The 26,308-nt window shown below is 35.9% G+C and overlaps 2 protein-coding genes across 2 annotated transcripts; both read left to right on the top strand.

The window, feature by feature from the left end:
* The first annotated feature begins 1,846 nt into the window (after positions 1 to 1,846).
* Positions 1,847 to 5,435, top strand: LOC145567757 (putative inactive receptor kinase At4g23740). The gene is made up of 3 exons (XM_081627128.1): positions 1,847 to 2,262; positions 2,638 to 3,955; positions 4,534 to 5,435. Exons 2-3 carry the CDS (start codon positions 2,713 to 2,715, stop codon positions 5,151 to 5,153), a joined length of 1,863 nt encoding a protein of 620 aa, XP_081483254.1. The 5' UTR covers positions 1,847 to 2,262; positions 2,638 to 2,712; the 3' UTR covers positions 5,154 to 5,435.
* Positions 5,436 to 14,623: 9,188 nt separating this feature from the next.
* Positions 14,624 to 25,311, top strand: LOC145567758 (ubiquitin-conjugating enzyme E2-17 kDa-like). The gene is made up of 4 exons (XM_081627129.1): positions 14,624 to 14,809; positions 15,829 to 15,956; positions 23,726 to 23,830; positions 25,004 to 25,311. Exons 1-4 carry the CDS (start codon positions 14,740 to 14,742, stop codon positions 25,145 to 25,147), a joined length of 447 nt encoding a protein of 148 aa, XP_081483255.1. The 5' UTR covers positions 14,624 to 14,739; the 3' UTR covers positions 25,148 to 25,311.
* The last annotated feature ends 997 nt before the right edge of the window (positions 25,312 to 26,308 follow it).

The raw sequence follows: 26,308 nt of genomic DNA on the forward strand, positions 1-26,308 counted from the left end.
GTTACCATCTTTCTTGGGCAAACAAAAATTTGGACCTACTAACAGTTCCTTCTCACATGGAATTTTCATTACGGAGTACATGATTGTCATGATAGGATTTTGATGTTCATCTTATCGTTACTTTACTGTGTATCTAAATTAAAAACTTGTTTTTATCATCTTATTAAATATTTAATCTATCCATCTAAATTAACGTATTTAACTTATGTGATAGAGGATTTCTGGATTAGTAACACCCCGTTCTTATAGAAGTGGAAGCGTTAGCGGAAATAAGTAGCTTCTCGTTTAGGCATTATTTCCACTAACGCTTTCATTTCTAAAAGAAAAGGGGAACATACTTCGCTTAATCAAGGCTTGTTATTATTAATGATTGAATTTTTTTTTTTAAAAAAAAAGAAAAATATTGTGTATAACGGACTCACGTGAGTCCGGTCATACAAACAGAAAAAAATAAAATTCTTAATTGTCAGAAATTATATAATAATAGTCAAATATTAAGTTATAAATATCAAATATTAGATAATAATGATCAGATATTAGATTATAATTATCATTTATTAGATTATAAGTGTCAGATATTAGGTTTTAATTGTCAGAAATTAGATTAGAATAGTAAGATATTAGATTATAATACACACAGAGAAATTAGATTATTATAGTCAGATATTGGTTTATAAGTATCAGATATTAGACAATATTGATTCGAATATTTGAAACAAGGGAACTCAAAGAAGTATAGCGCCGTAACAATTCGCGAAGGTATTCTTCAGCGACGTATTCTAAGCTTTTGTCATCTCTGAGTCAAACAAATCCCAAAGCCATCTACATACGCACCATTTGTTTTGTATTATAATGAAATCCCTTCGGAATCAAGGAACAAAAAGCAGCACAGAGCTTTAAATTATTCTCCAACACATCGTAGCTAACCTTCAGTATTTTCAAAAGTTTGTCATCCTCCACAACAAAGGCTGAATTTGAAGCTAATAATTTATACTTAAAGGCCTGTCAATCACTGATTGTGCGTTTCTCTGTCGGGGAATGAGTGGGGCGCTGGGGGATGGGAGGGTGAGGGTGAGGGTGGTCGCTGGCCGCCGACAAGTGGCTAGATAGTGGCAATGGCAGTGGGTGAGGGATGGGTGTGTGCATTATAAACCGGACTCATGTGAAACGCTCTCACACAAAACCTTCTCTTAGAAAAAATAACTGAAAATTTTCATAGGTTACAACAAACACACATCAAAGTCTATCTCACATTTCACTAACTTTATTTACCACCTTTTGACTTCTCTCTAGCTCATTTTTTTGTTCCTCACATTGCTTTGACAACATCTAGCAAGGCAACCCGTCCCGATTAGGAGCCCTTGGGTTACTTGCTAAATTGACCACCAGACGTGGTAATCTTTTCATCTTTTGCCCAAAACTCTTTCTTCTCTTACCTATTTTTGTACCCGCCCTATTATATAACACCAACAACAGTCACATCTTAAGCAACGAGCAGTAATTAACAAATGAAAAGGTGCCTCATCAAAACCATAGATGCTCTCATTTGGGTAGCTACCCTCGCATTTGGGCAACCCGCCTAGCCACTTCCATTGCAACGAGAATGCTCTTAATAGTTTACGTATTTCATTCCAATTTCCGTTAATAAAAAACCTACCTTACCCGAGTTAACATAAAAGCCGACCCCTAAACCTTGCCCTAACTTTACCTACATGGACACCACTCATGACTTCAAGAGTCATGATTGCTTATATTTGAACCACAATAGGAAATTGCTTTATCATTGCCCATATCACCATATGTCCACTAATGCCACTTCCACTGATTTATTCCACCAACATGATGCCAAATCTGCAATATAATTATCAGCCATACCCTTTTGTAGATCTTTCCTGCATATATCCATATTTATTTTCCTTATTACTAAAATGAAATTAAAAAAAGTCACATTTTGACTTCCCCTTTCAACTATTTAACCACCTTTTTCCAGTTACTGTCACTTCTTCCACTCCACTCACTCATTTTCTCTCTTTTAAAGGAAAAATTCTTCAAACAAAATCATTCTACTTTCATTGTTAATCATCATTAATTCCTACCCAAAAGTCAATAATCTAACTATAATTACCCCATTTAATCACATTAATTCATCATTAATCTTGTCATTTCACCTCATATTTATTTTGTCTGCATTTCACCATTTTTATGCTACAATCCGAGTTACTCGTTTCTGACTCAGATCTGAGATGATGAAGAAAAAGCAAGGTAATGTTAAAATGGTATTTCTATAAAGTACAGAGTAGCTTCAGATTCGATTCCCTTTTATTTTACTTTAATTGTTTACTTGTTTGTCGTTTTATTTTAATTTATCACTTTATTTCTTCTTCTTCAATATTTTCTCGATTTATGCACTTTTTTTTAGAATCTAAGTTGTTAATTTTCATACTTTTAGTTAAAAAATTACTCCAAAAGAAACAAATTCAAACACCCTGTAACTTTTTCTGCTTTTTTGTTGCTTTTTTTGGGTTTTGAATTTTCTTTCTTCCCTATTTTGCTTGTTTTTTGTGTTTAGAAATTAGCGCGAAGTTTTTTTTGAAAGAATCAATGTTTAACGGCGGACATTGTTTAAATGTTGTTTAGGTGTTTGAGGTGAAGAAGCAAGCAAAAATTTAGCAACCCCAGAAAAAACCCAGCAAAAAAACAGGTGAAAAAAAAATGAGGGTAATTTCAGTTTATTATGTAGTGTTTTTAGTGATGTTTTCTGGGTTGATTAGTTATTATAATGGGGTAAATGCTAGTTTACTTGATGATGATAAGGAAGCATTGTTGGATTTTGTGAACAAAGTTCCTCATTTACATGTTCTTAATTGGAGTGAGAGTTCTTCAATCTGTAGTAATTGGACTGGTATTACTTGTAATGCTGATTTGACTCGAGTAATCGCGGTCCGGTTGCCGGCTGTAGGGTTTAATGGAGAGATTCCAGGTGATTCTATTAGTAGGTTATCAGCATTGGAGATATTGAGTTTAAGGGAAAATGGTATTAGTGGTAGATTTCCTAGTGATTTTGGTAGATTGAAGAATTTGTCTATGTTGTATCTTCAGTTTAATAGTTTAAGTGGTCCTTTGCCAGATGATTTTTCTGCCTGGGAGAATCTGAGTGTGCTTAATTTGTCGAATAATCGGTTTAATGGGAGTATACCTAAGTCGATTTCGAGTTTGAGCCTGCTTTCGGCTTTGGATCTTTCTAACAATTCTATCTCTGGTGAGGTTCCTGATTTAGGGTTGCCAAATTTGCAAGTGCTGAACTTGTCGAATAATAATCTTACTGGCATTGTTCCGAAGTCGTTGCAAAGGTTTCCGAGGTCTGCATTTGTTGGGAATGATGTTGGTTTTGTGAATTCTTCGGTTGAGCAGTCAGATGTGTCGCCTATGCCTGGTGTGAGGCCGAAGCCAAGGAATTGGTGGAGGCAGGCTTGGTTCTTGGCAATTGTTATAGGGTGTGGTATTCTTGGGATTGTAGCATTCGGGTTTCTGTTCTTTGCTTCTTGTTTGAGAAGAAAGGATGATGATGGTTTTACTGGAAAGTTTCCTAAGGGAAGCATGTCCCCTGAGAAAACAATCTCGGGTAGTCAGGATTCAAAGAACAGGCTCGTGTTCTTTGAGGGTTGTAATTATGCTTTTGATTTAGAGGATCTGTTGAGGGCTTCTGCTGAAGTTTTGGGGAAGGGGACATTTGGTATGTCTTATAAGGCGATTTTGGAGGATGCAAATGTTGTGGTTGTCAAGAGGCTGAAAGAGGTGAGCGCTGGGAAACGGGAGTTTGAGCAACAAATGGAATTGATTGGGAGCATTAGACATGAAAATGCGGTTGCACTTCGAGCATATTACTACTCAAGGGATGAAAAGCTAATGGTGAATGATCACTGCAGCCAGGGGAGTATCTCTGCAATGTTACACAGTATGTTTCTATCTCATCTCATATTTCCATATGAAAGTCTCATGTGCAACTCTTTTTTTCTTCTTATATGTGACTTTTATTTATGAATCACTATTTCCCTATGCAACTTGTTTGTCCTAATAAGCTTCAAATATTCTACATTTCCTTGGGGGGATGTTGAAGGGTGGCTGTTTCAATTTCAAAGATGTTAATTTCAGATTGTTCTGGCAATATGCAACTTGTGATTTGCTCATCATGAATTATCTGTAGAATGTGTCACAGGAACATAGAAAGACATATAGCAGCTGTATAGTTTATTACCTGGACTCAGTGCAACTTCTGAGCTTAGCTTAAATGGGGGTTAGTCCTTTTAGTAGCCTGGGGTGGGGTTGGCTGATCAAGGAAATTGAATCTATAAACTTATGCAGCTTTTCAGCTGATACTCTGATAGCCTCGGTTCTAACTTTTGATGTTATTTCAGTGGCTTATGTTTATTTGCCTCTAATCCTTTTTCAGTTTTGCCTAAACATCCTGCTCCTAGATTTAAGTTTTGGTGATCATGATACATGTTTTTTACCTCACATTCTATGTTTTTACAGATCAAAGAGGAGAAGATAGGATCCCTTTAGACTGGGAGACACGGTTGAGAATAGCCATAGGAGCAGCAAGAGGAATTACTCACATCCACTCAGTCAACGGAGGGAAATTTGTGCACGGCAACATTAGGTCTTCAAATATCTTTCTCAACTCCCAGAAATATGGTAGTGTTTCAGATTTTGGATTAGCAACAGTTATGAGCCCATTAGCTCCACCTATTTCTCGAGCAGCTGGTTATAGAGCTCCTGAAGTGACAGACACCCGAAAGGCAACCCAAGCATCGGATGTCTACAGTTTTGGAGTATTTTTACTTGAGCTTCTTACTGGAAAGTCACCAGTCCATGCAACTGGGGGTGATGAACTTGTGCATTTGGTCAGGTGGGTTCATTCAGTAGTCCGAGAGGAGTGGACTGCTGAAGTCTTTGACCTTGAGATCCTGAGATATGCTCATGTTGAAGAAGAGATGGTAGAGATGTTGCAGGTTGCTCTGACATGCGTGGCCAGGGTCCCAGAACAGAGACCCAAAATGCCAGACCTTTTAAAAATGATTGAGGATGTGCGGCAGTCTCTTGCCGAGGCTCACCCTGAAAATACTACAGCCACATCAAGTCCACCACATTAGCTGTTTAGCTATGTTATTTTAATTCCTCTTTCTGATTCAAATTTCTTACATCTAGTAATCTGAATCACTGTTATTTTACGATTTGTGGCCTAAAACATGGCCAAAGTCAGATGGAACTCATGGAAATAGTAGGGTTGTAGAAGAGCAATATATATTGCAAGACATTTTTTTATTTTTTTTTGCCCATTCTGGTTTTGTGATGGTTGTTGTAATACTAATTTCAGGCTGTATTGAAATGCCTCTTTTGTCATTAAATTACTGGATGGTTTCATTACTGGAATACACTACTGGCCTACTGCAATGTTGCTGGTAACTGTTCCTCACTTGCCTAGTTCCTCTCGTCAAGCTTCAACTACACTGCGTTGCCCGCTCGCCTCTTCCCTCATCAATTTTTACTCTGCTCATTGTTTCTACATTCAAATAATGCATGATTTGCACGTTTGTATTTAATTTTGTTGAAATTTGGGGGTTTCCTCTGCCTCCAATTGGCAGGGGTTTCTTCTTTTGAAGTTAGAACACCAAAAATGTTTGTTTATCCATATATCAGATTTTTATGCATGCTATGCAAACTTTTATACTACCTCCGATTTTTATTATTTGTAACTTTGGAATATTTTATATCTCATAAATAATACCCCAAACTTGCAAATAATAAATATCGGAGATAGTAACATTTCTTAACTTGCCAAACTCTGATTATAAAATATCATTCTTATATGGAAAAATATTTTCGTGCGGGATAGTGTAAAATCTATCTCAATTTGTATACTACGTACTTAATAAGATATCAAAAGTTTATACAAGTATTATTTGGGAAAAAATACAATCATTGACACAAAAGTGGTTAAGGTAAATGAGATTAGTGCTAATGAATACAATGGTTAGCTCCTCCCCCTTGGTTGGCTGGCTTTGAATACTGATGGAGTGGCAAAGGGAGCGCCAGTGTGCCAGGACCTGCGTGCTAGTGGGGGAGAGGTGATTCGAGACTACACTGGTAAGCTTATAAATGCCTTCTCGCTTAATTTTGGCGCTTGCACAACATTCATGGTTGAGTATGGGAGTGAGCGAGCAGATCGGCTTGGAGCATCTATGTTACAAGTCCGACTTCATAATCAGGTAGTGGTTATGGCACTTAATAACTTAAAGGCTGCTCACGGTGTCCATATCATCCAACATTGCAGGCGTATGTGAGAGGATACAAAGTGGCATGTAAAAGTGCATCACATTTATCAAGAGCCAAATCGAGTTGTAGATTGGCTTGCAAATCAAAGCGTTATTCAGAACAACAAAATCGAGTTGATTTCAATTCCCTCCTTTGGCCTTAGAACGTATTTTACATGATGAGATAGTAGGGGTGCCTTTGCCATGTTTAGTTTTGCCAAAGTTTATTTTCTTTGTTTTTTCCTTTGAGCCTTAGGCCTTCGTGTGCCCCCAAAAAAAATGTGTTACCAAAAAAATTTGATGGGAACAATGATGATAATTTAATGTAAATATCTGCTTGTGGTAACACTATCAATTAAGTGTGTGACGTGTTACATAGAAAATCAACTTTCTTAAACGATTCATTGATTCACTTAAACTCTGTAGTACTAACACATGTTTACTTAAATTCAATTGAAGTACTTCAAATATACACGGTGCACAATTGCACATTCATTATTATTATGCAATTGATGCATGCAATACGAGTTGTCTTTTACCACATGTAGCACAAACTAAGAAATTGAAATATATTTGTGTTGGGTGATGCATTATTGATGCTAGATTGGTCTCAATTAGTATGTTCAAGATCTCATTTATTTATTTATTTTTATCTTATAGGCAAAATTGCTTATAATGGCATAAAAGCGGTCAAGAACAATGAAGTTGCTGCTAATTTTAAAGATTGCCTGAAACCAAATTTTACCCTTTTTTATTGGAGATATTAATCAAGTCGAGCATCATTATGATAGGATTGGTGGTTCTAATGTTATTAGAGGGTGGGAGTCCTTTATTGATTTTAGATTAAAATCGAGTCTCATCTCAACACCTTTCAAAGGCCCACCTTATACTTAGTCAAATAATCGGGATGGGGATCAACTTATTCTACAGCGGCTAGATCGTTCTTATATGACCTCAGATTGGTTTATGAACTTCCCGGAAAGTAGGTTGCTCAATCAACCCATTCTTGTTTCGGATCATGCTGCCATTATCTTTGAAGATTCTTCCTTTCATTCACCTTCCAACAGGCCTTACCAATTGGATAATTGGTGTCTTAATTATCAGCAGATCCATGACTTTGTTTCACACACCTGGCAGATGCAGAATTTCGGATCACCTATGTTTTCTCTCTTAAAAAAGTTGGGTTCGGTCTGAATACTTATTAGGAACTGGTGCCTTAATAATAAAAAATTCTGGGGTGTGGATTGGAAGAATTTCAGTGATGAGCTTTCAGTAGAAGGGGAGGCAATTCATTCTATCTCAGACGCTTCCTCGTATTTATCCAATATAGTTAATTCAAAAGAAATATATTGTTACAGCTCCAATTCTGGAGGCAACGTTGTAAGAAGAATTGGATTCTAAAAGGTGATTCCTTTTCTAAACTCTTATCTTCGAAGGTGAAGTGTCGTCAAAAGAAGAACTATATCTCTTCCTTGTTAGATGACCAAGGCATTTTACAAAGTGGTTAACATGAGGTTCAAAGAATTGTTGTCCACTCGCTGAAGGAAACTTTTAAGTGTGATGCTATTCCAACCTATGATCCGGAGATTGATATTGTCCTGCAGGAACTGCATCTTCCTTCGCTTACTTCTGCTCAGGTTAATAATGTGGAACGACCTTTTACTGCGGTGGAAATACAGGATGCTATGTTTGATTTGGGGAATTGTAAATCCACAGGTCAGGACGATGTTCCGGCAGAATTTTTTAAACTACATCGGCATACAGTTGGGGATTCGGTTTTTGAAGTAGTTCAAAGTTTCTTTTATACTAGTTTCCTTCTCAAGGACTGGAATCAATCACTTCTGGTCATGATTCAAAAGATTGCCTCACCAACACTGGTCACCCACCTTCGGCCCATTAGCCTCTGCAATACGATCTACAAATGCGCTTCTAAGTGCTTGGTTGCCAGGATTCTCAACATGCTTTCGTCCAAGGCAGGGTTAAGTCAGATAATATCCTTATGTCCCATGAGTTGTTGGAAAAAATTAACTTTGCTAAGACTGGTACCAATTGGGTTGCTGCGCTAAAAATCGATATGAGTAAGACATATGATAGAATCCACTGGAGTTTCCTTTTACAAGTTCTTCAGGCCTATGGATTTCCTTCTTGATGGCTTCAAATGATTCAACAATGCATATCTACGATCTCCTATAAATCTCTCATCAACATCAATACTTCTGATTCCTTTAGGCCTAATTGTAGTCTTCACCGGGGGGACCCTTTGTCTCCTTTTCTCTTCCTCTTCTGCATGGATATCTTTTCCAGAATGCTTCACTTGGGACAAGATTTACAACAATTTCAAGGTATTAAAATATCCAGGGATAGCCCGATCATCTCCCATTTATTCTTTGCTGACGATGCAATGGTGTTCTTTAGAGCTAGTACCTCTTCTTGCACAAATATCTTACAGATCATCCAACGCTTCACCAAAATTTTAGGAGAGGAGCTTAACCTCCACAAGTCATTAATTAAATTTAGCCCTTACACTCCTCTGCCTGTGCAATCTGAATTTAAGGCAATTCTAAGAATGACATAGGTTCAGGTCTTTGATCATCATCTTGGATCCCCTATTGATTTTATAGGGAAGAAAAAGGATTGTTTCCAATTTCTTATCGACAAATTAGTGGGTCGTATTACGACGCTCAATGCTGTTCGCCTTTCTCAATCTCAAAAGTTAATTTTCATTAACTCCATTCTGGTAGCTATGGCCTCTCATCTTCTTTCTTGCTTTGAAATCCCGGCTTCAGTAGCAGGGAAAATTGATTCCCTGTTATTAAAATTTTCTGGTCCCACTCTGGAAGTTAGGGTATGCATTGGGTTGGTAAAGGGGTGATGCATCTTCCCCGGGGTATGGGTGGATTGGGAATTCGCTGTATCTCGACTTTAAATAAATCTCTTCTTATGAAGCAAGTTTAGAGAATTGTTAACAACCCCCAGCTGCTCAGATCCAGAGTCTTTACTGCCCATGCTCAATTCTTACCCCGTACTCCACCTCCTACTCGACGCTATTCCAGTCGGAGCTTTTACGGCCTTCGTGGTCTACTTCGTGCAGATGAAATGCTCTCCAAAGGATGCAGCTGGAAAGTTGGTAATGGGCGCTCCATACATGCAGGGGAAGCTAATTGGGTCAATGGTAATATTCCTGAATTCAAAGCAGGAATCCTTCTAAATACGGCAAAGGATTAGATGGTCAATTACTTTATTTATCCACAGACTTTATCCTGGGATGTTGATAAGGTACAACAGTGCTTCAGACCCTTGGATGCTTCTACAATTCTTTCTATGGAATCTCCTGATGTAAATGAAGCTGACTTCCAGTTTTGGGCGCGCACTGTTTCGGAAAATTATTCGGTCAAGACGGGTTACGCATTCCTCATACAACAGGCTGCTCCTCAACCTGTTAATCCTTTCTGGAAAACCCTTTGGTCCCTTCATTTAAAACTGAAGTGGAAACTCTTCTTATGGAAGTTACTCCACAACAGTTTAGCAGTTAAAAGTGAGCTTTAGCGCTGGGAGGTCCCAATTCAGGAAGTGACCTATGACCTGTGCAGTACACAGAACGAGGATTTTAACCATCTGTTTAGGGGTTGCAAAATTGCAAAGGTAGCATGGAGGGGTGGAAGCTTGGATATCCACCCACAAGCACATGGACACCTTTCTCTCTCAGATTGGATCCAAGATTATATCCAACTTTTCATTAGTCAGGATGGAATTTCGAGTTCCAACATCAACACTTTTGTTGGCACTCTTTGGGGGCTTTGGTTATTTAGGAATAACAGGGTGTTCAATCCTGATACACCTATTACGCAACCTGTTGAGTTGCACATCTCGAACATCCTACAATCTCAGACTATCTTTATGGATGCGGATGATGGAGTACAAGTTCCCCCCTCTTCTCACACTATTCGGGGGGGTTTGCCCCGCCAGGATTTCATTTAGCCCATTTGGGGATGTCTCGTACAGGCTCTAACTTGGTTCAGATTTAGATTGATGGAGCTTGGTACGCTAACACAAGACACGCAGGAATGGGATGGTGCCTTGATAATGTAGATCCTTTTGATGACAGGATTATTGGAGGAGCAATTTCGGACTCTGCACTTCACCTCTCCATTCAGAAGCCTTAGCTTGTTTGTATGCCCTACAATGGGCTTTGAAACATCACGTGAAGTTGCCTCTACTTTTCACGGATTCTTACAATCTCGTCTCTCTTTTGCGAGGCGATGGTAGGGGGATATATCCTATTTATGGCTGGTACAACAGATACACCGTCTCGGATCCACCTTTCAACACTGTGGTATCTACAAGGCAGACAGACGTTGTGTTCACAGGGCTCACCAGATTATAAGAGAGGCTGCTGTCCTTTTTATTTGCTTTAGTACTAATACGTATTAGTTTTACTTTCCTTTTATCCTTTGTAAAAAAAAATAAAATTTACCCTTTTAAACGAATCAACGCAATTTGTGCACATGGTTGGACACAATTATTGATGATGAAAGAAGTTGAAAGAGCAAGTGGGAAATTTTACCAAATAAGGCATACAACAATTTTTTAGGGACATTTAATTTTGACACAGGGAAAATTCTTTTGGTATAGATGGAGTAATTATCAAAATTTCAAAAGAATTAGCAATTGTGATTTGATGGCAAAATTTGATTATGCAACAGTAGCAATTATGTGTGTAACACGTTATACTAAACACTTGTCAAAAACTTTTTGAAAAGCTCTCTTTATTCACATAAATCCGTTTACGACATACTCCATGTTCATGGAGTACTCTCTCCATTTTATAATTATCAACCCAAATTGATTTTTTTTTTTTTTTTTTTTTTTTTGATGATAGACAATTAGTATCATGTGAAATATTTTTAGATATATTTTAACATGAAGATTAATAATATTTATTTTTAAAATAAAATTTTATCATTGTTTTATTATACTCCATCCGTTTTATAATCGCAACACTTTTCTTTTACATTCGTTTTATACTAATAACTAGCTTTGTGCCCCGGACGATGCCCATATTGTTTATTGAATTTTAGGACAAACCTTTTGGTTTGAATGTTAAATACGGTCATATAATCACTTTTGATAATGTAGAATATTTTCATACTTAAATTATTTTTGCTAAACTGAAAGTATTTTTACCGATTTCGCACAAAAAAAAGTATTTTTACCGATTCAAACTTATTTTTACTAATTGTATGTTATTTTAAATATATTATAAATGGATCTTATTTTAAAGAACTTTATAAAACGAATTTTATGACGGAATTAGAACCGAGTTGTTAGATTTTTATTAAAAGCTATGATTAATTTTGTATATATGAAATATTAGTAGTGTATCGATAATAAAACTCTATACAACATTTTTATCTTCAAAAATCTATCCAGAATTCGATTATTAAGCATCCTATTCATCGCCTATGTGGCACGACACTTGGCGAAAAATTGGAATGTCAAGTATTACTATCTCATGATCTGGTTGCGAGATCGGTTTTTATTTATGAGTGATTAGTGATTGCAACACTTTCTACTCTAATAAGATTTCAATATTACATATTTTATTATTTCTTTTTCTCACCAACTCTACTTTCATATTAATGGTCAAAGTTATGTATAAACACGTGTACCAAGTTAACTGTGTCAATTATTATAGAACCTAGAGAATACTTAATATTATACACTATACAAAGTATTTCAATTTCAAATATACAAGACGAACCGTTATTATTATTATACACGCGATGCACGCAAGACGAGCTGTCATTCACCACGGGTAACACAAAAGCAAGAAGGTGAAATGACCGGTCCATGAGCCTCGAAGAAAGCCTTTTTCCTTTTCCAATACATAAGAGCATTCCCATTAGTGAGGAGAAATTTGCTCATGAGCAAAATTCATGAGCAAAATTGCATTATTTGCTTTCCCACCAATGAGCATTACAAAATATGCTCATGAGCATATTGAAATTTGCTCATCCTATGAGCAAAACTGATAGTGAACAGTGATAGCGTGGGGCCCACAGCAAGCACTAAACGTCTATTTTTTTTTTACTTTTCGCACCCTCAAAACGACGAGTTTTGGGGTTTGGTCTGAACAACCATCCTCCAAAACGCGTCGTTTTGAAGGCAGCAAAGCAAAAAAAAAATTACATTTATCGGCTGACAGGGCGCGTCAGTCCAGCCAATAGAAAGCTGACACGCGTCCCTGTCAGCCTGTTCCTCCAATCAAAAAATTCAACCGTTTAGCAACGGTAATTAAATCAAAACGGTAATTTGGCCGTTTTATAATTATTAAAAAAAAAAAAAAAATTACCAACGGTTATATTTTTTTTTCCCCTACAAATAGAGATCCATTTTGACATATTTTGGTATAATTTCAAAAATCACAAAAACACCCAATATTACACTTAATCACATTTCTAGTGATATTTATGTTATAATTTCTAATATAAAGTTGAGAAAGGTTTTTTTTTTTTTTTGGTTTATTATTTTTAATTACAGTTTTTAGTACTTTAATTTTTTTCAAAACGTTATTAATGATATTTTAAGTAGCAATATTTTTTTTTGTTTAAAAAATCCAAAAAACTCTTTATTATTTTCACTCCCAAGTTTAGTTTGATTCAATTTTCATTTTCTAATATTACTGTTTATTTTTTAGTATAACTACTTTTTTTCTCAACAAAAAAAAAAAAATAAAATTATTTAATTACTTTTTGTAGCACTAGAAATTATTTAAAACGTTATTAACGTTATTCCATTTTAATTTAGGTGTGCCTCTTAAGTAATTATTGTTTTTTGTTATACAATATAATGGATCCAAACAACCCTAATTACAATCAACTTGCTCAACATTTTTCTGATTTAGGTGATGATTTCATTAGTAGTCCAAATTTTCAATTATTCCTAGGAAGATTAGGCAACCCTTTTTCTCAAAATTCCGTTCATCAACCAACACCTCCTCAGATTCCCAACAATGAAAACACTTTTTTTGAGCAACAAACTCCTCCCGTTACCGAAGGGAGCAACTCTGAGTACGATCTCAGCCAAGAAGAAGCTGTTCCGGAGACACCACAGTACCCTCCACCACCTCCAAGGATTCCGACCAATCAACCACTTGCCAAAGCGAGTCGCATTTGGTCGGTTGCTGAGGATGAAGCTCTAATTCATTTCTATCTAACACTAAGTGATGATGCGCTTCGTGGTACGAGCCAAAAGGCATCCGAACTATGGCGAAAAGTTCATGCAGCTTACTGTAAACTACAAGCTGAGAAACCGCATATTCTCCCGCCAAGACCTTTGAAGAGTTTGGAGACACATTGGAGAAGAATGGCAGCTGATTTGCTACAGTGGACTAATTGCTATGAGGAGGCGGGCAAACTCCCTGAAAGCGGAAGTGGTTACAACGAAACCGATCGAATTAAACACGCTTCCAAGTTGTTTTATATCTCCTCTAATCCACAACATAATTTTGCATTTTCACATGGAGTGGAAATGGTTAATAAAGATCCGAAGTGGAGGACTAAACTAAGATGGGGTCTGTCAAAGGAGGAAAGAAAGGGTTGCGGTGACGATGATGAGGAAGATAGCAGTGGAAGTGGGAAAAGGTCTAGGGCGGAGAGTGAGAATGAAATCCGTACTGATGGATTTATGTCCGGAGGATTACCACGACCAGACGGTGTCAAAAAAACGAAGGCTAAGCGTAAGGGCAAAGCAGTATTAATCGTACGTTTAAAATCTAGGTTCGTTAATGGTTTGTAGTATAAAATGTATTCGTACGCTAATTAAATTTTATGTTGTATTACATTTATAATTAATTAGCGATTAAATTTCAATATTGGTATAATTAGCGATTAAATTTCAATAATTAATTAGCGATTAAATAAAAGTATAATTGTAATTAGTACCCATAAATATTATTTTAACCAAAACATATTAAATATTAATAGGGTGATGTGTAAGAGAGAGAGATATTGGTGGGGTATGTGAAAAAGTAGGAGAGAGATTGATGAGCATTTTTTTTTTTGCTCACTAGTGGGATAGATTTTGCTCACTAAAAATGCTCATGAGCAAATTTAGTTGGGAAGAGAGAGAAAGTGGGTAGAGAGAGAATGAGGAGAATTTTTTTTGCTCACTAGTGAGAATGGTCTAACTAATCGACTAACCATTTGTCGTACGCAAAACCCTCGTTTTATACTTTCCTTTGGCAGAAATTTGATCTCAGGTATAACTACGTATTTCCTACGTATTCTTATTTAAGTACCCCTCTCACCTTTTCTCACCTTTTTCTCTCTCCTACCCTTCCTTACGCTAACTCTCTCTTCTGTGTTCGACGAATTTTGGTATCCTCTCCAATTCTAGGGTTTTGCGAAGCTCCTAGGATTTTTTCATGGCGTCGAAGCGAATCCTCAAGGAATTGAAGGATCTTCAGAAAGATCCTCCTACTTCCTGCAGTGCTGGTAATCCTTCTATTTCTTCCTCGATTTTTATAATTTTTTTTTCGGGTTTTTTAGTTTTCTTAATTTCTCGATTTTGTTGTTTTTCTCTTGAATTTGTTGTGAATTAGAAGGGAGATTAGTTGAATTGATGATTTCGTTTTAATCGAGTTATGAATTTGAGTTTTGTTGCGGTGATTTATGTTTTATATGTATTGGTAAATGGTGACTGAAATTTGTTCACTATTTTGCTGATTAATTGGATTTTTCATCGAAGTTCGTTGATTTTAACTGTGTGATGTGATTTGCATGCAATTGTAGCTTCTATTAATTGTTTGAATTAGTAACAATCTTGTTTTATTGTGGCTGATTTCTTGATTCTGCCTTGTGAAACTCATGAATTGATCGTTTAGGTAATCTAATGTTGGTTTTTTGGCAGTATAGTTTAAGTGATCCAATTAGTGAAATGTTTAGGCTGCTTTTGTGGTTATTGTATGTATTCAAGGGCGGTAGAGATCGTCTAGTGTTGGCTTTTCGATTGTATAGTTTAAGTGATACAATTAGTGAAATGTTTACGCTGGTTTTGGGGATAAAATACAAAAATCGATTTTCCGTAATTTCACTGCCATGTGTGGATTTTATACTGAAATGTATTTTAATTTTGTTATACCCTTACACAGGGAAAGCTTATATGTTCTCTGTATTAATGTACACTAATTAAAATTGGGGGATTTTTATGTTACCCTCTATCAGTTTTCTTAGCTCCACACGATATGTTTTTAATATTACATTGTTAGATATGAAGGATGTGCAGCTGGAAGAGCTTTACAGCATAAGAAGTTTTTTATACTTCTTTCTTTGCCCTCTGTCAATGCAGTTCATGCCATTGTCAGCTGGAGGTTATTAAATCAACATCTTTTGGTTGCCAGTGGAGCTATCTGACTTTGCAGCTTTTTGCTCTTGTGTTGTACTCATGAGCATATTGCTTACTTTAGGTTCATTTGCTAAGTAACTTCTAATCTTTTGTTGCTGTTTGTATGTAGGCCCAGTTGGTGAAGACATGTTCCATTGGCAAGCAACAATTATGGGCCCAGGGGATAGTCCATATGCTGGAGGGGTGTTCCTTGTGAACATTCATTTCCCTCCAGACTATCCATTTAAACCACCAAAGGTTTGACTCTTTCTCATCCTAGGATAACCTCTGTTGTTACTTATGAGGTAACCTGTTAAAATTGTTGATACTATATGATTGAAGAAAAAAGCTTTGAGTTGTTAGTCTAGGTCTTTGTCCCATATTGTCTTTTTCTGTTTCCCAGGAAAGTTATTGGAAATCTTCAGTCCAGGATTTTATTTTTGTGGACAATTCGTGCATGGCCTTGGTTTAAGACTTTAGGTGGCATTCAGTCTTTTCAAGATGTGCAGAAATCTGTTTTAACTTACATTCATTGTTTTGCCAACTTTGCTTATAAATAGTTCATCTGCTGTGTGTAAAGTAACCTATGTATCTCACAGCTATTTCGATTTGTTTTTTAAGTACTTTCTCTGGTGACTTGATCTCTCTTCTCTCCCTCAAATCTGGATTTTTCATGTTTAATCCACACAGCCTTTTATAAGATAAGCTTTTATTATATCACAGTATGTTTTATGGCTATGTTTATTAAAGTTGGTCATTTGTGCTTTGGAGTGTGTTTTGTCAACTATTTTGAGGCATTCAAATGTTAGTTGTGTCGGATCTGGAAGGAATTAGGGGAAGATAATTCTTTCGATATATTATGGACACTTGGCCATCCATGGGTTTGTTAGTTGGAGGAAATTAGTAGGGTATTTCAGATTCACAAACTTTTCATTAAACCGGGTGTTCACTATTTTAGTGAAAATCAAAAGGAAGCATGAGTTTGGTGGCCCAATTTTGGCAAGGAAAAAATGAAATCTTATTTTCTCTCTCCTCTTTATTCAACAGATTCTTTTTTTGATCTTTCTTCTTCAATCTTATTTTTCTCTGTTTTTTCTCTCTCCTCTTGTTCTCATCTTCTTTTGTTTTTCTCTCTCCTCTACTTCTCATCTTCTTTTGTTTTTCCTCTCTCCTCCTCTAGTTTCTGGTGATAATTGATGATGTTGATGTTTCTGCTCTAGGTTAGTGCTTGTACTTTTTTTGTAAATTTTTCGTCACTTTGCTCGGTGAGATGGTCGGAAATGGTAGAATCAACAATGGTTTCAACGTGATCGACGTCGCTAACGGTGGTTCCGGCGGTGACTTTTGATTTGTTTGAGTGATTGTATAGTTTTTTCATGACTATTGTTAATTTTTGTGTTTGTTTCGTTAATTTCGATACTCTGTTTTGCATATATAGTTTAATTACTTTTGTAAAAAAGGTCAATTTTATGAAGAAAAAGGGTTACTTTTGTGAAAAAAAGGGACACTTTTGTGAAAAAACAAAATCATTTTTGTGAAAAAAGGGTTATTTTTATGTAAAAAAAGGGTCACTTTTGTGAAAAAAAGGGCCACTTTTGTGAAAATATGGAGCACTTTTGTAGAAGAAAAAGGGTCACTTTTGTACAAAAAAAGGGTCGCTTTTCGCAAAATGTTCGATGTACAGTAAAAATACTGTACACCGGGTGCATGCAAAAGGGATTGTTTCAGATTTTGTCTTTCTTCTGTCTTGCTTCTACCTGACAATGTTGTATAGAGTTTGTTGATATAAATATGGAAGATTTGAAGTATATTAGTGCCACAGCTTGAGCATTCGCAAACAATTGAATGTACTCGAACAATATCTGTATCGCTATTCTCACATCATCATGTGAGGTTCCGAGTGATCTCTGACTCGTCTTTATAGGACTGCTGTTTTTATACATCTTTTTTTCATTGAAGTTTTTTGTATACATAATGTCACGTTGGCTATTTCACGATCACTTATGTGAAGTTCAAATTTTTATGTTTGGTGATGTCATGGTGTTTGTGGTTTAAGCATTTACTAGCAATGTTTGATGTTCTTTGCCCTAGTGATCTATATGAATATTTGAAATTGAAGGCTAAACAAACCTTAGTTATTTAACCTGGTGGATTGAATTATTTGAGTTAAGGGCACATCTGGTTGTTAGGTTAAAGAGAAATGAAATTGTTTGGGATACTATAAACATTAAAGTTATTGGGAGGAAAGGAATAATTTTGGATGAACTTTAGTGTATAAATGTTGTTTTGAAATTGACCCACATTAAGTGACTGTGTGAGGAATCAAAGTTAAAGAAAAAAGTGAAATTAAGCAGACTAACTTTTGATGGATTTTAGGGTAATGTAGAGCAGTGCTTATCATATACGCTGGAAATTAGGATAGTTTAGTCATTTTTTCCAGAGCAGTATATGATTATTATAGAGAATAAGCAATCCTGGAGGGTGATTGAGGTAAAACTTTGATAGTGATAGTTGGATCATGAAATTTTCTTCTAGATCCTTATGTCTTAGTGTTGATATGATTTATATGAAGTTTATATTTCAAAGGTGTTAGAAGAGTTTGGAGGAACTTAGTGTGATGAAGAAGAAAAGGATTTGGGATTGGCCTTTGGTTAAAAAGCAAAGTGTTCAGTCATAAGAAAATTTTCTTAAAGGTATATGAGATTAGGATATTCAAAGTGCTATTGTGGGTGGTTTGTATTGACTTTTGTATACAACTAAATCACAATTTTACTGTATGATGCTAGGACTGAAGTGAATTTACATGTTTTGTCTGTTAATTATGGCCTTTTGGACAGTCTTGTTTTGGATGTAGCTGTTGAGTATAAGGTATCTTAAGATGGGTTGAGGTGTTTGCTGTGTGTGGTATGTAATTGATTTTTGTACACAACTAAATCTCAATTTTATTGTATGATGTTAGGACTGAAGTGAATTTACATGTTTTGTCATATGATTATGGCCTTTTTCACGGTCTTGTTTTGGTGTAGCTGTTGAGTATAAGGATTTTAAGATGAGTTGAGGTGTTTGCTTGTTAATGGACCAGGTGTAAGCTTGTTGATATAAGGGATTTTGGTGAATGGTGATTGATGATGTTTAACTAGGGTATAATGATTTACATGGCTTTTTATTTAACACTAGTTCATTTTGCAGAAAGTTTCAACAGTTATTTTTAACAATTTTCTTTTTATTTATTTATTCATTCATTTATTTTATTTATTTATTTTTATTTTATTTTAAATCAAAGATATTTAAATCTGAAGTTGGAACTGATGGTGCTGGTTGTGTTGAGGGGTTTTCTTTTGATATGGGGATAGTAGTGTTTGTGGATATATAATAGTCATATGTCAACGAGGTTTTATTCATGCAGTATCTCATTGTGCAGAAAGTTTCAAGAGTTCTCGTTGAAAGATATTTAAATGATACAAAGTTGAAATTCGGAAGTGATAGGTGTTGGTTGTATAAATAGTAGCTCGCCATCTAAAGCTGCTGCAATTAAAAGAGATATGTTAACTTTTAATTGATACTGATACTAGATTAGAAAAGCTGCAGAAGACCCTAGCTATAAGAGATTTGTTGCTGGCAATATTTTATTGAAGTGGATAGTCCTGTTAAAGTCATGTTAATAGCGATCCCCTTGTGACAAACATGTTTTCTACGGAGTAGTTCTTTGGCAGTTTTGTTCTTTCTAAACCCTAAGTTTTGGTATGTAGTGCTTTTTCATTCAGAATTATGCCTATGCCGTTTAATTTTGATTTAAGTCCTTTTTTCATCATTTAGTTTATCATAGTTGGTGATACGTAAGATTTTGTCCAAGAACCATCTCATAGTGAAATATCTCCAGGAGCCGTCATCTTTAAGGAACCTTTCTTTGTTGGCATAACAATATGAGAAATAAGATTTTGTCCTAGGATGTAGGAGTCCTTTAACTTAACTTGCCTATTGAATCATTTATGCTTCCTTAAATGATAAGGCAAATGACATCCTCAGGGTTGAGACAAGTTCGGTTGATCTCTTATCTTCGACAAATCATTGAGTGTGACATACCATAAACTCACTCAAAAGCTTGATAGATTAATATATCTCAAAGGTGGAAAGTGTGGAGCTGTGTCCTTGATTAGACTTGTGATGAATTTTTGGTGGATTTGTTTAACATGAACAATCATTCTCTGGGTGTCTAACCATCTTTCAATTATTAGAGATTGTATAAAGAATTTACTTCTCCCTCAGTTTATGGCACTCATAATGTATAACAAACAACATAGGAAGGCATTTGTAATGTGTGCAAGACAGCCAGGGAAATTATGAATATGACCTACATCCATAAGTATGTCACACCTTTTTTTTTCGGACAAAGCTATAAATTGAAGAGGAACTTGACTTCTATCGGTCTCAGCATAGTCAAATGAGCTTTATAAATCCAAGTTGGCTTCCTAGAAGGATAAAGTGTGGGACAGAGTTTGAGAACAGATGGTATACCTTAATAGTGACTTTAACTGTCAAAGAAAGATTTTTATTAGAGCAATTTACTTTGACCTGATGGCAGCATTCTTCCAAAAATGTGGATCAATAGAAGAAACTAATGTCATCTCATAAGTTTTGGCTTTGTTTCTCTCTGTCTCATCATCTTCACTGTGAGTGTGTCACCTGCTTACTAGCTCTAGTAACTTATGAATCTGTATATCTTTTCCTTGTCTATCTAATCCTACGAAGAGGTCATAGTGAAGGATATAAGAGGCTGGATGATGCTTTTCATCAAGAAGTACAATTAGCTTGAGGTGATAGGTCCTAGAGTGCACTAATCAACTATTCTATGAGTATATCATCTTATCTTTAGATAATGGAAATTTAAGATATTATTCAGTTTTTGGAAGGTGATAGCATTGATTACCTGTTGGAATTAAATACGACTGAACAACAAAGCCAGCTAGAAAAGGTGTCAGAGTTTGGAGTCATCCAGTCTGGTTGCTTGCCAATGTGTTGTAGACAAGTTATAAATGTGGACTTTGAAGCAAGTTCTGTGTTATGGGCTGTGTTGTTGGACTGTTGCGATACTAGAAGCTGGTTGTTTCAAATTCAATGTACAAGTATCTTTTACCTGGGGAAGATGGGACATCATACAATTATTAGTTAATTTCACTTCATTGAAGTAGTGGGTGGTTTTTTTTTACCGAAGTAGTGGGTGGGTTTTTTTTTTTTTTTTTTTCCTTGCTGAATTTCTATCTAAAAATTAAAAAAAAAAAAAAAAAAAAAAAAAAAAACTCTTTTACTCAGTACCTGATCTACTGTGTTTCCCAATCAACAAAAGCGAAAGGATCATGATTTTTTGATATAAGAAAATATCTAGATTAGCTTTCTTGGCTAAAACTTATGAGAGAAACTTGCAGTAGTTTTTTATAGAGACGGCGCACTGTACCAAGGGATTTTTTTTTTTTTTTTTTTATAATTAATTCCTCATTTTATGCCAGACTCGCAAGTCGCAACTTTCTTGGTATCTGGAAGTTGGTGTCTTAGCCTCTTAGGGAGCAGCTGTTATGTCTTCCTTGGATTTATCTCTAGGCCAATCAGGTAATAAGTCATTTGATCCACCAGGGTAGTTTTGCAAAGGAATCTATAGGTGGTCCCAGAATACTTGTACCATTATTAGGAGATGGAGGGTTATCATTAGATCTGCAATGTTTTGTGGATATTTGGATAAGCGAAATTTTAAATTGCTGTTATGCATTTATGCCTGATATAATTTCTTGTCAAGCAGTAGAGTGTACTTCATTTTTTTAATTTTTTTTAATGATTAGGAAATTTTGACTTCTGCTACCACTAAAACCCTCCTATTTCACTTTTGCTACCCATATAAGTTTTTATTTTAGTTTACTACCATCTAAAACCGAAAATTATAGATTTTGCTACCATTTAACATTTTCCTTTACTATTTTTGTTTGTAGGACCAACTTATTTAACTCCTTCCACTTTCTTCTTCTCTCTCCACGAATAACAGTCCCATCCCAAATTCCCACCCTTTCTCCGGCAACACTACCCACTCTACGGCAGCCCCCCATCATGCAATATCAACACTGATCATTACCATCAATCGGTAACATCATCACCAAGCAACAAAGAATCTCAGCCATTGCCGTTGACTGCCCAATTTCCCAGTAAAAATACTCATCAAATTTGATGATTTCCCATAAAATGCAATCCTCTCTGCCATCTCCACCCCTCATCAAAAATCAAATTTCATTCAACCCCAAAAAAAAATTGAAAATTATAAAGTGGGGTTATAATTTTGTACGGTATCAGCCATTAAAAGGGGAAAGTGTAGGTTTGAGGTTGAAGTAGCCATTTTTATAGCAAAATACTCAAAAGTGATGACCTGAAATTCCAGAAATTTAAGTGGAATTGACAGCAATTTTTAAATTTTTATAGCAATTGAGTAGAATTGAGAGCAATTTGAAGAAAGAGGAGTTTCATGTTTCAGTTTGTTTTCCTATTAAAGAAGTGAGTTGGAAACCTGTTTGTAATTTGTTTAGCTATATTTGGAAAGAATGATTGTTTCTGGGTTTGTGTGGTGGCTGTGCGCAGGGAGCAGGGTAGTTATTGGTGGATTTGGGTGGCTGCTCTATGGATTTGTGTGGGCAGGGGCTGCTGTGAGATGATAGTGGGGTGGGGGTTGCCGGAGAGTGGGTGGAGTTGCCTGAGAATGGGTGAGGCCGGGTTTGGAATGGAGCTGCTATGAGGAGATTTGTGGGGAGAGAAGAAGAATATGGAAAGAAGTGATAAGTGGGCCCCACAAACGGAAACTGTTAAGTGGTAGCAAAACTTACACTTTTGGGTTTTAGCTGGTAGTAAAATAAAATACTATTTTAAATGGGTAGCAAAAGTGAAAGAGGGGTGTTTTGGTGGTAGCAAAAGTCAAATTTTCCTAATGATTATTTGATTTGGACTTTTACAATATATACAATCTCCTTTTACTATGTTTTGTGATTTAGCTATGGAAAGTTTTTTCATGTTTGTTTTTGTTGGACCCGTCTTGATGTAGGATAGTTTCAAAATATTATATTATTATAATTTTACTGCATGACAATTGATGTAATACTGTCCTAAGATACGTGCTGGCAAGTTGTAAATGACAATTGATGCACTTTAAAATAAACGGAGAAAGTTTATAGCATGCCAATATTAATTAAAGGGGAAATACAAGGTCAATTTTATTTCAAGAAGAGCTTCCTGTACACTATCTTACCAACTATCTAGTTGACTAAAATGTTTGGCAGGAAACTACGCACTTGAAATGGGAGCTGCTGCATAGCAATGTGTTTGCCCTATGTAGATCTCCTAGATTTGGTTAAACCACTTTTGCTACAAAAATCTTACATGCTTGCAGGACTGCACAGCCATTTTGTGGGACATTTCTAAGGTTGTGCAGCCTGCAATCTGGGCCCTTTGCTTCAGTTCAAGCCTTCGAATGCTTGCATCAGCCTTTTAAGTTGTCGCTTTATAAATGAGTGGCAATTCATTTAATTGAGCCATTTAAGCTCATAAGTGTCTGGTGTAAGTTGAGGATACTTATTCATCAACTTACATCAAAAGTGTCAGTGTGAAACTTAAGGATAACCTTCACAATTTCTGACTGTTTCCCAATTGTTAAAAATGACAAGTTGGCATACCTCTGTGATCTCTTCTAACTTGGCCTCATATGCTAATGGCTGTCTTATAAGTTGTGTTGCTTTATGGCTTGCTTTGTGACCCTTTCTGCTTGAATCTCCATTTATCTATCTTGTAATTTATGCCAAAGGTCTTTGGTTGAAACTTGGAAAACATATGATATTGGTTTAGTAATTTATAATATGTATGTACAGTACTAAATTTTCTTTTGATGGCATATTTGTTGATCTGCTTAAAGCTGGTTGATAAAAAGAAGGTGAGGATTGGCTTTTTCCTCCATTCACACAGTTTTCTTGCTCTAAAATTCTTGTTCACATTATTTTGAACAGGTAGCATTCAAAACTAAAGTATTCCATCCTAATATCAACAGCAACGGCAGTATTTGTCTTGATATTTTGAAGGAGCAATGGAGCCCTGCTCTAACCATTTCCAAGGTGCTTATTTGCGACACTATTTCATTTAAATATATTGTCTGGTTTCCGGAGCATTGTGTTTTCATAAAGGTCTTGACAATGATTTTGTTAGTTAGCATTATCTTAATTAAGCCATGTAATAAATCTGGATTCTAGACTGATAATTGTGTCTTCCAAGTTGAGTGGTCTAGTGTTCTTCACTAAATACATGTGTAAAGTTTGCCAGCTGGTGACTGTTTATTGTTGAAATGCTGAGAACTACCTTGACTTTATAGGTCAACGTTTTTGTCCTTGATCCTTAATAATGTCTGTAGATTCCATCTTATTTTATGTTCATGTTCATCAACTTTCATAGGTTTTAATCATATTCCTTTTGTGTATTGGACAAAAAGAGAAGTATTTAACCTTTTTTTTTGTAGAAATTACTTGAATTTGTCCTAATATGAGTCCAGAGATGTAGCTGATATGTGCAGTTGAACATGGACACTGGATGCATAGTTGTAGTGACCATAACCACATTAGAACGCTCCAGGAGAAACTTTGGTTAACTGATCATATCAATTATTAGTGTAAATAATTTTAAATTAACATAATGGAACAGATGATCTCCACTTTAAGAAGTGGCATTCTGAATAGTTTGCGACTTGTGATCTTGTCATTGGCAAATTGGAAGTAGGAGTAGAACAATGTCTAGCTATTAAAAGTTTACTTTAAGACCACTCCAACTAACAGTAATTACTTCCTGTATTTATTTTGTTGGAAACTGCCTAGCAAGTAAAGTTTACTTAATAGGCGGACTCTAGCTGTAAGAGTTACTTACTGTATTCATTTTCATTTGAAACTACTTTATTGTAAATGATCTAGAATCTGAAATGGCTGCAATCTGCAAATATGTTAAATTATAGAAAAAGATAGTACATTAAGAACTGCAAATATTGAGATTGATTGAGTTGAGCAACAGAGATTTCTGTATGGTATCTTAGTGCACTATCTTGCTTCTCTTGAGTCATCATTGTCAATATTGAGTGGATTCAGGTGCATCTCATCGCATCATCAATGTACCTAATTGTACTCTAAAGGCCTTTAGAAATTTTATTACAAGTGTACAATTGTTTTAGCACAATTATTATAAACATTTGGCTCTAATCTTTTGATGAACAATTGGCTAACGATTAATGAGGTGCATGTCTATAGGTGTTGCTCTCAATTTGCTCTCTGTTGACTGACCCAAATCCTGATGATCCTTTAGTCCCCGAGATTGCTCATATGTACAAGACAGACAAGGTCAAGTATGAGACTACTGCCAGGAGCTGGACACAGAAGTACGCTATGGGTTAGCATTAGATAAGTGTGATGATGTGAAACTTTTAATCTGTGTGTCCTTTATTAAGAAGAATGAAACTCAGCACTATGTGCTTGTTGGAACCTCTGCAGCCGCTTTTGGTTTTATGCACAATCTATCCGTTATCAGTATTAAATGTTTATGCATGATTTGGTATTCAGTGCCACTGAATAAATCATTCTTACCTCCAACCTTTGGATGGTTTGGTCCAATACGGCACAATGCATTTCTTAATTATCATGTGCAAGAAATTCTATTTCTGCAGGGCTCGTGCGGAGTGGTGCCTTTATACAACAAGGTAAAGAGCATCTTTCTCTTATGCTACATTCCTACAGTATTAATATATGCCCATGAGACTAGCAGTTGAGTTGGATGATATTGTCATTATACATCAAGTGGCAAGTTAAATTGCCATTTTACTTCTCTAGGCGTTTACTTGCCTGCGTAAACTGAGTTTCCTCCGCACCTCTGAAGATGCTGTACTAGTGGGAGGCATACGACGTGCGCCCCATGGTGATATTCCATTGCTCCATATCTCTCTTGGTTTTACTGAAACTCAGAAGTAAACACTTTGATAGAGACTATTAAATTAAGATACTATATGTTGGTGATCATTTAAGGTTTGGTCCACCCAACATAATAATAAAACATTATTATAGCTGCAACTTATAATAACTATAGTCAACTGTGTCTGGCTTCCAAGACCAAGGCAGTTTCTCCTGGTACATGTGACACTGACACGTTGCTGAAGCTGTCACAGTCACTGGTTTGTTGCTGCTTGGAAAGTTGGCCAAATTCTTGGGACTAAGGAGAGCCTGAGGATTTAATTCTCAGTAAAATATAAATTAAATCAGAAGGTTTTTTTTTTTTCTTTTCTTTTTTTGGTATTGCATTCTTTTAGAATTGAGGCATGGCAAATAGTTATGGGCGATAAGAAGGGAAATTGTCAAATGAAATGAAACTGTTCGTAGATCTGAAACATGATCAACATTCTGGAGGTTCCACTGTCAGTCTAAGATATGTAATGCCTCTTAGTTCCAACTATACCGAGAATTTAGTCAGCCTGAAATTACTTGTTTAGAATGAAAAACATTCAATCTTTGTTTTTTTAGGATGGTAAATTGGTAATGAAACGGACTTGGGCTAGATAAGTTCCC

This window comes from Chenopodium album, chromosome 11, assembly GCF_948465745.1.
Source record: "Chenopodium album chromosome 11, dcCheAlbu1.1, whole genome shotgun sequence".
Taxonomy (NCBI): domain Eukaryota; kingdom Viridiplantae; phylum Streptophyta; class Magnoliopsida; order Caryophyllales; family Amaranthaceae; genus Chenopodium; species Chenopodium album.

Coding starts and splice junctions, on each gene's coding strand:
- LOC145567757 (XM_081627128.1), top strand. CDS start 2,713: ATGAGGGTAATTTCAGTTTATTATGTAGTGTTTTTAGTGATGTTTTCT. Junction 3,956..4,533: donor TATCTCTGCAATGTTACACA/GTATGTTTCTAT, acceptor ATGTTTTTACAG/ATCAAAGAGGAGAAGATAGG.
- LOC145567758 (XM_081627129.1), top strand. CDS start 14,740: ATGGCGTCGAAGCGAATCCTCAAGGAATTGAAGGATCTTCAGAAAGAT. Junction 14,810..15,828: donor TCCTACTTCCTGCAGTGCTG/GTAATCCTTCTA, acceptor GTTTGTATGTAG/GCCCAGTTGGTGAAGACATG. Junction 15,957..23,725: donor ATCCATTTAAACCACCAAAG/GTTTGACTCTTT, acceptor TATTTTGAACAG/GTAGCATTCAAAACTAAAGT.